The sequence below is a fragment of the Cynara cardunculus genome, assembly GCF_001531365.2.
Source record: "Cynara cardunculus var. scolymus isolate 2C chromosome LG 3, CcrdV1, whole genome shotgun sequence".
Lineage (NCBI taxonomy): Eukaryota > Viridiplantae > Streptophyta > Magnoliopsida > Asterales > Asteraceae > Cynara > Cynara cardunculus.
In genome coordinates this window covers 37,618,203-37,634,626 of record NC_037530.1, presented here as the reverse complement: position 1 = coordinate 37,634,626, position 16,424 = coordinate 37,618,203, and the positions used below count along the sequence as shown (strand labels likewise).

Here is a 16,424-nt window from a genome sequence, read left to right as displayed (position 1 = left end):
TTTTTATTAACCTGGATATCCAACCCGCTATGCGAGCCACTCATCAACGACCACCTGCTTTGCAGATAGCCCGGAGTCACCGCATTTGAACCTCCGTGGCTACAAGGGGATTTTTATTCCTCATTGGATTTGAACCTGGGACCTCCAGGTACTTTTAACCTTTGGAGTCAAGCTCAAACCAATCAGACACCACGCTTGTGGTTAACCTAAGACCGGTTACAAGTACCCTTACGGCCAGAGGGAATAGCTGATTAAAATTTTATAGTGGCTGTTAGCATAAGTTCCCCACAAACAAGAGGGAATGAGCAAGTGAACACATCATAAATGGCCACAAAAAAAAGTAGAAATACATTAGTTTCTCACCTACAATCATTTGGATTTTGTTGGTTGAAAGAAATGTGTATATGACCAAATCAGAAGGGGATAATGTGATCAATCTTTGGATGTAATTGCAAGTAAACCCAAAGCTCCAATAAGAACATACTGCAACATAATACACACACCAACATTAATCAATCAGAAACTCCACTTCAGTTAAATACCAAACTAGAAAACTTCAGTTAAATACCAAACTAGAAAATACCAAAATTCAAACCTTTATAATCGGGATGTCCGTCATGATGATTGTAACGTATCCAACGTAAGGTAAAAACCTGCAAATCAACAATGCTTCATTTCATCATGCTGATTGCTAATCTATATAAACAAGATGGTAGAAGCCTTTTTAATAGAAGATTCTAGGACATGGTCAACTGGATGTATTTCCTGTTGCTTAAAAGATTGTTTACTGATTTGCCTGGTTTCCTTTCCAAAAAAAAAAAAAAAAAGATTGTTTACTGATTGACTTAATGGTAGTAGCCTCCAAATATCCCTGAATCTATAGAAAGTCTTACCCCACAGCTCTCCCCATGATATGTTGCCGATTAAGCCACTGCTGACCAGGTGCATATAGAATTCGGTCATCCTTATCGTTGTTATCTCCTGCAAGAGAGAGAGAGATTGTCTCAGAAGAGCATTCAAGTGAGGAGTCTACTATTCCCTCTGTCCCAAAATAAATGTCCACAAAGAAAAATATACACAGTTCTAAAAATGTATAATTATTACATATTTTAAGTAATAAATGACTATATTACCCTTAATCATAAAGAGAGTAATGAATTCAGTATCTCATAATTGTAGGTAGAATTGGAAAAAGTTTAGCGTTTACTTTTGAAAGTAGACACTTATTTTCGGACAAACTAAAATAGAAATATGGACACTTATTTTTGGACGAAGGGAGTACATTGCTAGAAATAATACCTTTTGTAAGGACATCAATATCTATCGGATTCGTATTATTCCGTTCATGAACCTGTAAGAAGAAACAATAAGATATACTGTTCACACTAACAAGATGAACGAAAACTACTGTCCATCCCAAAGTAACGCTGACGTTGGTTGGTGCATAGTTTAGTAGAGATCTTTACTACTGGTTAAATATCTAAAATGCATGACAAAACAATGAATTGTTATGGACCAATATCAATTATTTGCAATATGTCATTTTCCATGTTTTATGTTAACCATGTGCTAGTATTTGGTCATTCTACATGTCTTGCTCACAAGCCACTCTACTCTTTGCGTTAGAGGTCAGTCTGCGTACATCTCAACCCCCTAGCACTGGACCCTAGGGCTGTAAACGAACCGAACGTTCAGCGAACCGTTCGTGAACCGTTCGGCGGGAAGTTCGTTTATGTTCGTTTATTTAATAAATGAACGAACATGAACAAATTTTTTTGTTCGTTTATTAAACGAACGAACATGAACAAGAGCCTAGTTCGTTCATTTATGTTTGTGAACGTTCGTTTATTTATCGTTCGTTTATATTCGTTCGTTTATGTTCGTTTATATATTAAATTTAATATATAATCTTTTATTTATTTACTTTGAATTCAAATAATATTTATTTATGTTCGTTTAACTTGTTCGTTTAGCTCGTTCGTTTAGCATGTTAACGAACGAACATAAACGAACACGAACACACCTGATTTCTAAACGAACGAACACGAACACAAATATTTTCGTTCGTTTACCGTTCGTGTTCGTTCGTTTGTTCGGTTAAGTTAAACGAACGAACATGAACAAGCCTCCGTTCGTGTTCGTTCGGTTCGTTTACAGCCCTACTGGACCCTACTTTCAAGCGGGATTTACTGGGTCATTTGATTTAGTTTGGTTTATTTACAATATGTCACTAACTGAAAGATCTACTGGCTTCGTGATTTAGTTTGATTTATAGTGCTCCACTTTTCCAAATGTCTTGTATGTTCCATAAGCTAATTTTGCATAATGAAATGGCATTGGACACTTTTCAAATGTATCAGGGATAACAGATGTTTCCGCAAACTTATAACAAACACCAGTACACCACAATACTTGAAGAACCATGTTAATAGTAATACAGCATAGCAAATAACATCATTATTGCAGGGAGTCGGTTGAAAAAAAAAACATCATGTTACTTGGTGGTAACTCAAAGACAAACTAATCCAGGAAAAATGCAATACCTTGATTACACGATGCACAATTGGAATCTCGCGGCGCTGGATGAAAATTAGAAAACAGAGGAAGGGAAAAAGGACAAGCTTAGAGTTTACTCGAAAAGTGATAACAGTTCCAACAAGCATGCACACAGTAACCAAAATATTAGACTATCAAAAAGAAAAGTGAGCTCTTACATCGATGTTGAACACAACAATTTCACCCGCTCGAATAGGGTCTTCACCCATTCTTAAGAATAGAATATCTCCCTGATAATGTCATTGGGCATCAGTTCCAAGAAAATATATGAAGCAGAAAATAATTCACAGATCTCACACACTAATGGAGAAGATAGCAATATAACTATTTCATCTGTTTGTTCTTCAATTCGACATGGTAAATCCAGCATTCCAGACCGAGTCAAGTTGGCATCAAATCAAACAAGTCAACAATGTCCTGTTGGAACTTGAATTTGTTTGAAGACTTGGCTGCAATAGGATCACATCAGCAGGCTACCACAACGAATTCAAATGAAAAACTAATTCTCCGTATTTAGCTTGAAAAAGGAGAGAACTATCATTGCAAAGAGTGTCTGTGTGAAGGAATTATATTATATAATACTAGATGATCTTTAATTACAAGTTAAGAGATGTAAAAGATTTACAATATCTTTAAGGAGTCCACACTGGAAGTCTATAGCGGTAATAGGTTTCCCTTTTCGCTAAATCAAGATTCCAAGAACCCTGATAGGAACTACAACCTTTCTGGTTCATCTTAAGAGTTTAGTTGCTTGTTGTGGAAGCTTATTACTCTTGCATAAAAATCACCTCCACATGTCAAAAAGAAAAGTAAAATATCGGACGGACTTACCCTCTGGAATGCCGGCTCCATGCTTTCGGAAAGAACGACGACAACAGGTGACTCGCTACCAGTAACACACATCAAAAGCTTCCATATAATTAGTGCAGATGAGACGATCATACCTGAAGCCAAAACCAAAAGGTAATTTAGGGAGTCCTTTGGTTGAATGACCTCAAATGAGTTTCCAATTAAGAGCATGACCTTCTAAAAAAAAAATTCTCAATGACCTTCATCTGGCCTGCCTTTGGTTTAAAACAACCTACCCCTGGTTCAAAACAACCTGCTCCCATAAAAACTTAGAAATACACGAGAAGGTAATTCTGCAAACGAGCTTCTGAAGGTCATTGAGCTAAATAGCCTGGTATTTTAGGTAATATTATAAAACCCACATCAAGACACATTTTGCATCACAAATTGTTGTCATGCCAGCCTTGTTTATTTCGGCCAGTCATGTCTAACCACACATAGTACTACCATGAAGCTAAAATGAAAGAGTGTTGTATACATCATTTTTTGGCAAAACACCTCATTGATATTCAAGTTGTTTCAAGTAACAACCGGGATCCGATCACCCATGCATGAGAGAGCTCTAAATCTCCTCGAAATTACAAAAACTTGAAATCATGAATTATACATATTTGTGAATCCTACGCTTTGCTATCTTTATGCAAAAGCAATGAACTGTAACTATTCTATTGGTACAAATTTAGGGTTTTTAAACAACCTTAAAAGCAAATAATTCTAACCAAATGACGTGAATTACTATTAAATGAAATTGGACAATGAGGCCAAACAAAGTTCGGTTTCTTCTAATGTAGATTGCCGTCAGGATTTGCAGCACATATGCTGGTAAGGACTTCCAAATTCACCTCTACACTCAGAAATACATAAAAATACTAGCATAAGGGCTTGTTTGTTAGCAGCTTAATGAGCTTAATGGGACTCGCAGCTTATTTCGTCAGCTATACATGACTACTTGGTAGTGGCTTAATGATATAGAAGGCAGCTTTTTCAATAAGCTTTCAGGGGGAGCTTTCTTTCTTTTTCATCGAAAATGAAGAAGGCCGAGGATGGCTACGGTGCGTCTTACCTGAAGGATGAGGAATTCTAAATAAAAAAGGAAAAGTCCGGTATTTGACAGCCTACCCACCTACCAGCCTACTTTGTTCATATCGAGCCGGACAGGAGAGACACTTCCATATGGAGAAAGATAGGCTTACCATGTTCCATCAATAGCACCTAACCTATGCCGATTTTGGCAGACCGTGCTCCACCCCGGTGAACTCATGTGGGTTAGTGTGGGATTATCCATGCGGTTATGCACTCTTCGATGCATAAAGCAAAGTTTTTTCCGTACCTGCATCTCGCAATAAAAAACGCCCTCCTATAAAAAAAACACGTCCAAACAAAAATCTTCCCAATCCCTACAGACAGATTAATCTTATACTTATGGGAAACCAACCACACAGACAGCTATACCAGTCGTTTCCAATTTTCAAGTCAAAATCGGCTCCATCTTGGTGAATCATGCTCGTTTAATTTTTCCTCAAAGTTACCTTTCACATTGAAATTAAATATGTTCGGTACTGTAAGAACCAAAACCCTAATTCAGAAACACCATTCTACACTGAGCCAACAAAATTTCACCAGACAAACTCGTACAATTACAATTATGAAGCCTTCGAAGCAAGAAATCCAAAAGAATATGAAATTCCGATCAAAATCCAAAGAACGGAAGGATCGGAATACATGAAAATGGAGATTACAGAATTATCATATCAGATGCCCAAATCAATCAGTTAAAGCTCCGTGTATGCATATAAAGAGAGAGATAGGGTAGCATACCGAGAGTGATGGCCTGCTCCAAGGCCTGTCTGACATTAATGGACTTCAAAGAATCAATCGAATCTCCGATGAAACCCATCTTGCCGGATGTTGACTCGCCCTCCCCAAATTTCGATCTTCAGACTCTGCTTGCGACTTCACTTTGACAGTTTGACTAGTCGGGAAAGTATGTAGAAAACGTCAAAATACATACAAAAGAAATTTAATGCCTACAATAAAATGTAATTACACAATTTAAAAACCATAAATCAATTTTTTTATTTTTCATGGATAAATAAATAATTTCATAAAAGATTCTCTTTATATTTAAACATCTTCAAATTACAAAAAATTGAGATTTCTCGAGACATATGTCATACATAAGACTAAAATGTTGTTTGGCAGTTGTTGAACGGTTTAATACAAAATAATTAAGTAGTTAGAATGATTAATAAGTTCTCATGAGTATAAAATTAAATATAATTGCTTAGTAATTGTTTACAATTAAATTAAGACGCTAAATGGTTAAGAGAGACACAATATACAAAATCATTCATGAAGGTTTTAGAACCATTAAAAGGCAAACTTTTTTTTGTCAAACGAAATTCTCCTCTTAACTGATCGATCATAATCTGATATAATTTGGATAGGATTAGTTCCAAAAATTCAACATCCAAATTAAATCTAGGATAACTGTTCAAAATCCACTAAAACCGAACCGATGGAATACAACAACCATCCAAGTACACATTCAACTAATAATCATATATAACTATTAACATTAGTTGAAAAGATTAATCGGTTGAAAAAATGTATAAGAATATCAAAAGGATCCAATCTAATCTAATAGATACCCAACAGTAATATCCAATATATGAATCAACCAGATCCATTGGATCAATCAGATATCCAATATTAATTGGATTGAATCAAATGACAAAATCCAACATCCATTGAATGATTGAATCGACTTAAACCAATGAACACCCTACTTCCAAGTTCCAAGTACATAAAAGCTACCAAAAAATGCAGAAGATGATGGTGAAGACACAAGTAAAGTTTTAAGTTACAAAGCAAGTAGGGTCTAAAATTCAACTACCAACAAGTACTAGATATTAGTTATACAAGGCCAAATTATCAACTGCTCTTTTAAATACCAATCTAAAAACTCTGAATACCAACAAAACACTAAACATTCATGCAAAAACATCAACTACTCTAATGCACAGTTGCCATATGCCCCAATGATGATCATCATCAAAACTAGCTCTCCACTTTTGCTAATAACATTATCCGTTTTGTCCTTCCACAAGCGTAATCACCCGACCTCGCCTTATGATGGCACTGCACAAAACAACGTTCAAGAAACAGGTTTATTAAGAAACATATTCCCCAAAAGGATCAAATATTAAGAGTATGCATTCCATTATGTAACCATTTTTTTCATTATCTTGTTGTAGTAAATCCTAGAACTACCACAGGAACGTTCACGATTGTTATGACAAATTATCCCAGAGAACATCACACCAGCTAAGTCGTCACCTTCACTTACCGGGTAAGACTCTCCATCCTTGTATTGCTCTTCCGGGTAAAATTCTCAGCCCTTGACATGTTCATATGGTAAGGTAAATGACCGCTTAGTGTTAATTGTCTTCCCGGTAAATGATGATGTGTACCTACCACTTCTGACTGAGTCAGCCACCAATATGACACTGACCCGGGTCGAACTTTACCGAAAATTGTATTTATACAACCATTCTAAGTCGGGATTCACCCAGACCACACTCTTACCCAGTTAACACGTACAAAATATGGTAAACAACCCCTAAACCTACGTTCTACCCCAATCAAACAATATTTACCCAAAATTGTAATTATACAACCATTTTCAGTCGGGATTTACCCAGACCGCACTCTTACCCGGTTCACATGTACCAAATTTGGTAAACAACCCCTAAACCTACTTTCTGCTTAACTCTTAGCAGGATTCTTAAACTTGTACTTCTCTATACAGGTATGCAGAATAAAGGTACACTCTAAATGCCAAAATGAGAACATTCCAGTAAATTAACATGGATATCACAAAAGAGCCATACTGTATGTAGAAGTATCAATTTGCTCTGGGAGCTCCTTTATGTCTACCTCAAACCTTTCCTGGACCTGCAGCAACAAATGAAGATATAAAACGGACCAGCCAAAGCAAAACAAGGACTTTTACGATGGCAACCAGCATTAACCACTATCATAAAGCAATCAGCCACTCTCACCTGATTAAGAACATCAGAGTCTGAAGCAGATGATACGAAAGTGATTGCAAGACCCTTGGTGCCAAATCTGCCAGCTCTTCCCACCTGCCAAAACATTGAAACAACCCAAGTACAGAAATAAGTTGTGTTCCATGATAGTTTCAACTAAATCTGTCTCCGATATTTAAATTACAAACCCTGTGCAGATATGTGTCGGCAGAATCTGGCATGTCATAATTTATGACAATATTAACACGCTCAATGTCTATGCCTCTTCCAACTAAATCAGTTGCAACAAGGATTCTTTTAAGACCCTCCTTGAACCCTTTGTAGCGTGTCAACCTGACAAAAAATTCAACGGAAGTCAAACACAACTAGAAAGAGACAACTATGTGGCCAAAATCCCTATTTAATGCCACAACCAAAAATAGATATGCTTTCCGGATTTTGTTTCAGACTCATATCCATCATAGCCTCTCCCAGTACCTTCTGTACTTGTTCTTCAACAGGCTCTGCATTTAATTGCCACTTCATTTCCTCATAAGATTACTGTCCTAAATTTCAAGTCTATCTTACTCTGTCCACAACCACCCCGAACCGAAGGCTTATTTTTTGTAGATAGGTCTAGATTGTACAACCCCACAACCACCTCTTGATTTTTCTTGCAATTACTTACATGCAATACTCCTAAATAACTAAATTATAGGGCTCCTAGCCACCCTATTTGACAGAAATAGATGCTTAGCTAGAGTCAGGTGAAGAATGTGGACTCCTTTTATGTAGGCTTAAGATATTATGTGAGACAAGCTTTGCTATATTCCATCTTCTCCCATCCAACAAAGAAGGGCCAATAACGTTTACTGAGCAAATATATAGCTAACCAAATAATATAGCACAAAATGTTTACACCGATTATAAATAATAATAATATAAAAATAGATTACACACTACCCCAACTCTTTCTAGAAAATAAGCATGGCCTTATGTTAAACAGGTAAATAATTAAACAGAATCAGATGAATCGCCCTTTCCCGTTGCAAATTTGTCTTTACCCAACTACCCATGTCCAAACAATACCGGGTAACAAAATACACAACTACCAGCTGTTTTTTTTTATCAAACACAAAGGCAGAAACAGCTAGGATTACACAATAACTGATAATTTTATGGATTGTAGGAAAGCATAATAGCTGCAAGATACTTGCCTTTCTTCCTGAGACATTCCAGAATGGATGCATATAGATGGAAAGTTGCACTCCACAAGTAATTTATTAAGCTCAGCAGCTCTGCTGACACTCTTGACAAAAATGACTACTTGGTTAAAGTCCAAGGCATCTAGAAGGTCATTGAGCTTGCGATTCTTCTCCATCTCACCCAATTTTATGTAATGCTGAAAGGGGAAATTATTAAAATAATGAGTACAAACCTGTTCAATAGTAAAACGTAACCTTCAATCTTGACATGGAGAAATACCTGGACAAGCCCATGAAGTGTTAACTTGGCTTCATCATCAACATAAATTTCCATTGGCTGAAAAGGTCAAATGCCATGAGTCAGCTCACTGCTCATTCAGTCTGAGACTATTAAACAAATTACAAGCGAGAAATTGCTCAACTAAAAGTAACCTAAAGTAGCAAATATAATGAGTTTTTGGTGCAATTGCCCGAGAATTGAGACAGGAACCATCCATATCGGGTTCATCCTCCGGAACCATATCACATCCCGAATCTAGCTCTACCATCATTTTTATTTCAGATGACAAAAGATTGATAAAAGAACAAATGAGCAACGATGTATTACATCTTGCATAAACTTCTTGCAAACCGGTCGAATTTCCTTGCTTAATGTTGCAGAGAACATCATTACTTGCTTGTCATGAGGTGTCATCTTAAAAATCTCCTGCACATCCCTTCTCATGTCTGCAGATGACAAATAAAAGATCATTAAACATGCCTGCCAAATTTTGCAGCATACACCATACAGATGCATTAGGGAGAAAATTGAAAAGATAAAGACAAGCATAAAGACAACATACCAAGTGACTCCAACATTTTGTCACACTCATCAAGGATAAAATGCCTCACATTCTTCAATCCAAGATCTTTATCCCTAGCAAGCCCCAATATTCTTCCAGGTGTTCCAACAACAATATGAGGACATTCATTCTTCAGTAGTTCCTTATGGATCTTTATGTTGACACCTCCGTAGAAGACAGCAACCTTGAGATCAGGCAAGTACCTACTGAACCTTTCAAACTCATTGCAGATCTGTACAACCAGACACAGCACAAAGAGTTGGTAACACAAGATGAGATACGGGTGACAATTACTAGTGCATACTCTTGTTAAGCACAACACAAAAAATTGGGTTTACAAAAAATTGTTAAGTCTCACCTGATAAGCTAATTCTCTGGTGTGGCAAAGCACAAGGGCAGCAACCTGACCTGCCACAGGCTCGATCTGTTGTAGAGTAGACAGAACAAACACAGCAGTTTTCCCCATCCCAGACTTTGCTTGACAAATGACATCCATTCCTAAGATAGCCTGTGGTATGCACTCATGTTGCACTGATGAAGCAAAGAAAATCCCAGCGAATGAATCCTTCATAAGTAAAAATGATGTCCTCTTCCCCTAAATGGAAAGTTTACCAAGCCAGTTATCTGGCTGAAATGATGAACATGGAATTAATAATTACCTGAAAAGAAAGAAAAAACGAGATAATTAGCAGAAGTATACGCTTACAGTGGCAATAAAGTCATCAAACAGATACAGAAAAAGCCACTAGAGACATAGTATTGGTATACAATCAGAAATTTCCCACAACGAAGGTTATTCTATAAATAAGATAAACAATAGACCAACCATCAAATTTTGTTTCCATTGACATTCGCAGATGGTTCAAAAACTAAGAAGCATGATTAAATGGTTAACAAGCATAATGATTCGTCTTGCTAATAGCAAGTGTAGCACACTAGTCCTGAAAAATTAGTTGCACATACATGCATGATGTACTTTACAAAATGCAAGTTTAGTGCACTTATGCATGCATAACTTGCATACCGATATATAAATACTTTCTATCATAAAAAGAGATCAGTTGAAAGGTTGGTCTAGGTTTATAGAGTTCAAGCCAAATACTAACGAATAAACAACAAATTGGAAGTATGAGACTATGCCTTCTGAAGGATGTTCAAATCCAGAATCCACAATTGCTCGAAGAAGCTCTGGTTTCAGCAAGAAGTCTCGGAATCCAGAACTGTGAATTCCAACATAGCCCCTGCAACCAAGTGAGGTAACATAATATTAGTTTGGGTATGACAACCAGTCACCAACAGAAATTTTAAACTCACAATCAAAGCCATGTCTAACAAACAAGTACGGTGCCTAATAAAATGTTGCATATTCATATTAAACATAGAGCAGTAGGAAAAATAATGAACTTCAACATAGAGTCATTTCTGTAATATTACATCAGTAGAAGAAAGGGTTTGAATACAACCATTGCTCAAAACTGGCTGAGAAAGTTACCATCACTTACATTTCATATCAGCAAGAAAGGCTAGCAAGGAGCAGATAGTTGTGAAAGGGAAATAAATAGTTTGACTATAAGAACTAACCGTTACTTCACTTCTGGTTTTACAAAACTAAAAATTAAAAACAAAATTATATGATTTTCATTTTTTACTTTTTGTTCACCGGCACAACACGTAATAAGTTACAATATCATTGTAGCATACAATATGTCAAGTCACAAACAAGTGCGCCACCATATACGCCACATAGAGAAAAAATAGAGTATCAAATGATAGAAGTTTAATGGAGTCTGTATAGACACTCGATCAAGACCATTGATGTGGTTTAATCTCAACCATCCATTTCGTGGTTGATCAACTATAAACCGATAGGGGTCATTGGCAATTTGTAAAGCATTAACCATAGAACACAAAAAGAGTTCTTTCATAGCAATCATCTTTGTGCTCTTGTTCTCTTTGTTTCCAACAACTGTGAGAGTTTGAGTTACTAAGCTAATCCAGGCAAAGCACAGGTGTTGGCTAATCTAAGAAGCAAGTCCCAAACCTTCCCCTTGCTTCCTACATGACATGGCCTCTTAACAGTTCCTTGGTGTAGTTATCATTAGGTGTGGTTATCATTAATCCTAAGGGTGAACACTGCAATACTCCTCCCTTCTCGTTTTATATGCTTAATATTTAATGACTTCCCTTAATGTAATTATGTAGTGGACCAACTAAACAGTTCTGTAAGCTCATACAAGGGCTTCAGCGTAAGTTAACAAGACATCCAAATTCCAATGTAGTTTGAAACATAACGGACGGCATTTGTGACTATCTTACCAACTCTACCGGAACAAACATAGATCAAAGTACTAATGCTTACTTTTTGCCGGTCTCGGAACCAAGCTTTCCATTGACGGAGTCGAGGGCCTTTTCATCTTCCTCTTCGTAATCGAGAAGCTCCTCCTCGTAAGCATCATTATCCTTTACTTCCCCCATGAAAACTCCTACTGCACAACAATACTAGCTGATTATCATTAATTAATACCAATTCATCAACCCCTATTCAAATAAAGCGAGAGAAATCTGCGATTTAGGGTTTATCCATACCTTCTTCAAACAAAGAGATCGAGCGAACTCCTCTCTTGCAGATGAAACGCGTCGAGACGAATCAAACAGACGCCGAATTGAAGAGGAGAGACAGAGGGGGAGATACCTGAGAGAGAGTTCAGAGAAAAACCTAGGGTTACGGGGGAGAGGAAGACCAGAGGCAGTGCTTGTTAACGGCTAAAGAAGTATTTATAGACAAATGGTTGTGTAATGTGAAATTACAAAATCTACCCCTTACCGGTCGCTCTCATCCAGACATCCAGTGAGGGGTTGTGTGTGGTGAAAGCTTTAGTTTTTCAATCATTTGGTTTAGGTACTAGGGTCTAGTTTAGGGTTTGGTTTGAATGGTTTGGTGTAAAATAATTAAGCGTATTTTATGATATAATATAAAATGAAATACAATTGTTTGGTAGTTGTTTATAATAAAATTATGGTGCTGAATGGTTAAGGGAAACCCTTGATATAAAATCATTAAGAGGGTTTTAGAATCATTAAGAGGCATATTTTTTTTATCAAACAAGATTCATCTTTTAATGTTTCAAAGTTGTCTTTTAATTAAACTATTAAAAGGTAAACAAATAACCCCTTGTATAAATTAATCCGTCTGTATGGATAAAAATTGTTTGTATAAATTAATTTGTCTTGTATGGATAAAAATTGTTTGTATAAATTAATCTGTCTGTATTGATTGAGAAGTTTTTTGCTTATGATGGTTTTTTCATATATGGAATAAACGTTTTTCTATTTGGGAGAGTCATGTTTGGAAAAAACTTGTTTTTTACATAAAACTTCCCCTAAGAACTTATTAAATAAGTCAATTTTTATACCATTAAGCCACTTTCAAACACTCATACATAGTTAACCAAATAAGTAGCAAGTCTCGTTAAACTCATTAAATTGCTGAGAAACACGTTCATTTTCGTATTGTGGTTTGTTAATAATTTTAGTTTTCATTTTTTTTTTTTTTGTAAGGGTGTCCGGGCCAAAGCCCGACTAATCCTCGGCAAATTTGGAGGCTAAACATGGCCCCACTTAAATGTCGCCAACACTTCCCTCCCAGGGCTCGAACTTGGGTTCATGACTATGTCATGCCCAAGCTTTTACCACTAGGCTGGAAGGTCTTTGACTTCAGTTTTCATTTTTGTGACTTATAAATTGAATTTTTTTTTCTATGATTTGCAATTTATTGCTATTTTTATTCTTAAACTGGTTTCTACCTTTAAATACAAGGGATCAAAACAGTAATGAATTATAAATCATATGGACCAAAACAACAGTGAATTATAAATCATAATAACGAAAATAACTATAAGTTACAAATCATTTGAACGAAAACCGTAATTTCTAAAACCAAAAAAATAAATTTGCAATTAATAACAACCCATGAAGACAAAAATCAAAATTTACTCTTAAAATTAAAAGTTGCAAATTTGATTTGTTTGGCTTACATAAATTAGCGAATAAGATATCTGGAAAAAAAAAAACAAATGACAGTCCTATAATTTTGTTGCTATAATGAAAATTTTCCCATCAAATCGTTTACTTTGTTTACGAAACTTAGGGACTGTTTACCAACGCTTACCTATGTAAGTGTTTAGCGGCAAAATTCAACACTATCAATTACTTACCGAGTAACATTTTAGTTTATCAAAACGGTATCGTATGCAACAATTAACCTGGTAAGTGCTAACTGTGGTAAGAGTCATCGTTGTCACTTATCGGGTAAGACTCTCGGTTATTGACTTCGCTCTTACCGGATAAGATTTTTGGTACTTGCCACATTGATTCGGTACGGTAATGTGACTTGGTAAGCACTTACCCAGATAAGTGTTTGGTAAATGGACCCTTATGGAGACATTACTTCAAGTATCATTTCAATATGTTAAAATTGTAGGAATGAAAACCAGAAAACCCATAAAACCATTGAAGATCGTCGTATGTATGCTCGACTTCGGGTGTCGGTGCTGTAGTATAGAACGAGAATTGTAGTTTACCTTTAAAATCTTAAACGTTGTCTTTTATTTAAAGTCAAATCAAGATTAGTAACAAAATATTGTTTAAATTTGAATTTATTCAATTTAATTATTAAAATATTTTATTATGTTACAAAGGGTTAAGTTCACGTGAAACAAGACTGTTTTCGTGAGACACGATTTTTACCCTTGAAATGAAGACTTTCTTAATGTTTTGCTGTGAAGTTTCAAGTGTAAAAATCGTGTCTCGCGAAAACATATATTATCTCATATGATCTCAAGTCATGCTACAAACATACTACTCATGTGTTTTTACTTTATAGTTGGAGATTTGAATTTGAGTTTTTTTTTTGTTGCTTCAAATCAATTTTTACGTTTGTTTCTAATACATTTACCTCTTTATAGTTTCATTAAAAAAATAATAATATTTAGAACTTAAAAGATAAATCTTGTTTGGTAAAAAAATGTTTGTCTATTAATGATTATAAAACTCTCTAAAATATTTTGTATCTTGAGTCTCCCTTAACCATTCAGCGTCTTAATTTCATTGTAAATATTTACCAAACAATTATATTTCACTTGACACTAAATCATAAGACTCTCTTAATTATTTTGACCATTTAATTATTTTAGACTAAACTATTCAACAACTGTTAAACAATCTATAATATTGTGTAATATGATAAAGCAAACGTTAATATTTTATTCCACATAAGTTTTTACAATCAATATTTTAAAACTTATTTTCATACATTCATTTGGAGAGAAAGCAGTATTCTTTTTATTTAATTATAAAATAGATTATTTAAAGCATAAAACATGATAATTTATTTAGGAGTCGTTTACTAAAACTTATTTTGTAAGTATTTATCGGATAAATTTATTCATCGGATGGACATGAGAAGAGTCAATAATTTTATTGGGTAAGAGCGATGAGAATGATGGAGAATCTTACCCGGTAAGTGAGGATGACGACTATTACCCACTAAATTGTTGCATTCGATATGTTTTAATATACTAAAATCTTACACATCAAAATAAATAATAGTGTTGACTCTTATCGATAAACGTTTACTGAGTAAACAACCGGGTAAAAGACCCCTTCTCTAATAAAAAAAGAACCAGTAGGTTAATAATTTGTTGGTTTAATTAAAATTAAAATGTATTTTTTTGAGACGTCTAATTTGATTGCTGAAAAGATAAAATCAGAACAGTGGATTTTGTTGCGCTTGAAGTTAGCTCCTCCCACATCGACCAGAAGTCCAACTTCTGGTTGCTTTATATACCGAAGCAAACCACCTATAATCGTCCCTTCGGGGACATCCGATAAAATTGGAACGATACAGAGAAGATTAGCATGGCCCCTGCGCAAGGATGACACGCACAAATCGAGAAATGGTCCAAATTTTTTTTTCCCCAAAAATTGTTATCATCGTCTCCCCCAAAACCCTCTTCTCCAGGGTAAATTCATCAATGGCCGGCAATGTAAGCATCGACGTACGCTTTCACACTGTCTTAGCCGAGTTGTTTTGTTTGTTTTCAGCTGATTATTGTCTCTTTATGTTGAACTAGGGTTCCAACTGGATGAAAGACAAGTGCCGCATCCATGGGCGTATTTTGAGGAGGTATCATTTAAAACTTCGACTTCTAAACGTCTGTTGAATCTGTTTGTATGAGTCAGATGTGTATGATCGTGTTTCGAGCTTCACTTTCGTAGTTTACAGACTGCATATCTGTGGACGCTTTACACTTCAATCAGGGCTCTTTGAAACTGTTCCATGAACTAGATTTGAAATTTATGGTTGTTAAATTTGTCAAGTTAATCTGCATCTGTGAAATTTCTGATCTACCTTTATTTTGTGATTCTCGTAGTGGATGAACGTTGTCCGATTCTCGTAGTTGCAGATTGAGGCTCCGCCCATTTTCCGATTCCGGTGGAGAGTCAAATATTGAATCAGGTCGGTAATACAATTTTCAAATATTTGGTTGTTTTTGGGATTGGACAAGTCTGGATCAATATCTATACATCATCTTTGTTCATGGTGGTGCCATAAGGCAGGAGAAAGCAGAGCCATAGTGTGATTTGGTGGTTTAAGGCCACAAAACCATCTTCATCTTCATCTTCTTTCCAATTCAACATAAACCATTATAAACTATAATGAGTTAAACAGACCATAAATGCCTATCATCCCCCTAATTCTCCTATTTAAGGTTGAGTCCTCTGAACATATTAGTGCATTGTTTGGTTAAAGGTTTCATAAAACAAGCAAAAAGAGAATCTGTTTGATGTTAGATTTTGCTGTTTGATATTATTTCTCCTCAGTAATAATATGAACATAATGAACTTGAATTGATAGTATGAATTGTCCCACAACCATTTAA

At 35.6% G+C, this 16,424-nt stretch overlaps 2 protein-coding genes and 1 non-coding gene across 6 annotated transcripts; 1 reads left to right on the top strand and 2 right to left on the bottom strand.

The window, feature by feature from the left end:
* Positions 1-221: 221 nt before the first annotated feature.
* LOC112509365 (signal peptidase complex catalytic subunit SEC11C-like) lies at positions 222-5,383 on the bottom strand. The gene is made up of 8 exons (XM_025114295.1): positions 5,224-5,383; positions 3,388-3,500; positions 2,715-2,786; positions 2,544-2,579; positions 1,300-1,351; positions 894-981; positions 596-653; positions 222-483 (listed from the first exon to the last, which is right to left on the bottom strand). Exons 1-8 carry the CDS (start codon positions 5,300-5,302, stop codon positions 433-435), a joined length of 549 nt encoding a protein of 182 aa, XP_024970063.1. The 5' UTR covers positions 5,303-5,383; the 3' UTR covers positions 222-432.
* An 839-nt stretch (positions 5,384-6,222) lies between these two features.
* Positions 6,223-12,231, bottom strand: LOC112508890 (DEAD-box ATP-dependent RNA helicase 56-like). Of its 4 annotated transcripts, none has more exons than XM_025113718.1 (12): positions 12,070-12,231; positions 11,843-11,966; positions 10,624-10,724; positions 9,842-10,014; positions 9,484-9,715; positions 9,249-9,367; positions 8,922-8,978; positions 8,654-8,838; positions 7,646-7,790; positions 7,470-7,553; positions 7,299-7,362; positions 6,223-6,546 (listed from the first exon to the last, which is right to left on the bottom strand). In XM_025113718.1, the coding sequence occupies exons 2-12, from the start codon at positions 11,956-11,958 to the stop codon at positions 6,536-6,538; spliced, it is 1,287 nt and encodes a 428-aa protein (XP_024969486.1). In that variant the 5' UTR covers positions 11,959-11,966; positions 12,070-12,231; the 3' UTR covers positions 6,223-6,535. The 4 variants fall into 4 exon arrangements, with proteins under 4 accessions (XP_024969486.1, XP_024969487.1, XP_024969484.1 ...); XM_025113719.1 differs by having other exon boundaries at positions 9,842-10,142; positions 11,843-11,969; positions 12,070-12,224; XM_025113716.1 differs by having other exon boundaries at positions 11,843-11,969; positions 12,070-12,220.
* A 3,118-nt stretch (positions 12,232-15,349) lies between these two features.
* On the top strand, positions 15,350-15,452 carry LOC112510674. The gene has a single exon (XR_003069036.1). It is a non-coding gene; the product is annotated as a U6 spliceosomal RNA (small nuclear RNA).
* Positions 15,453-16,424: the final 972 nt, after the last annotated feature.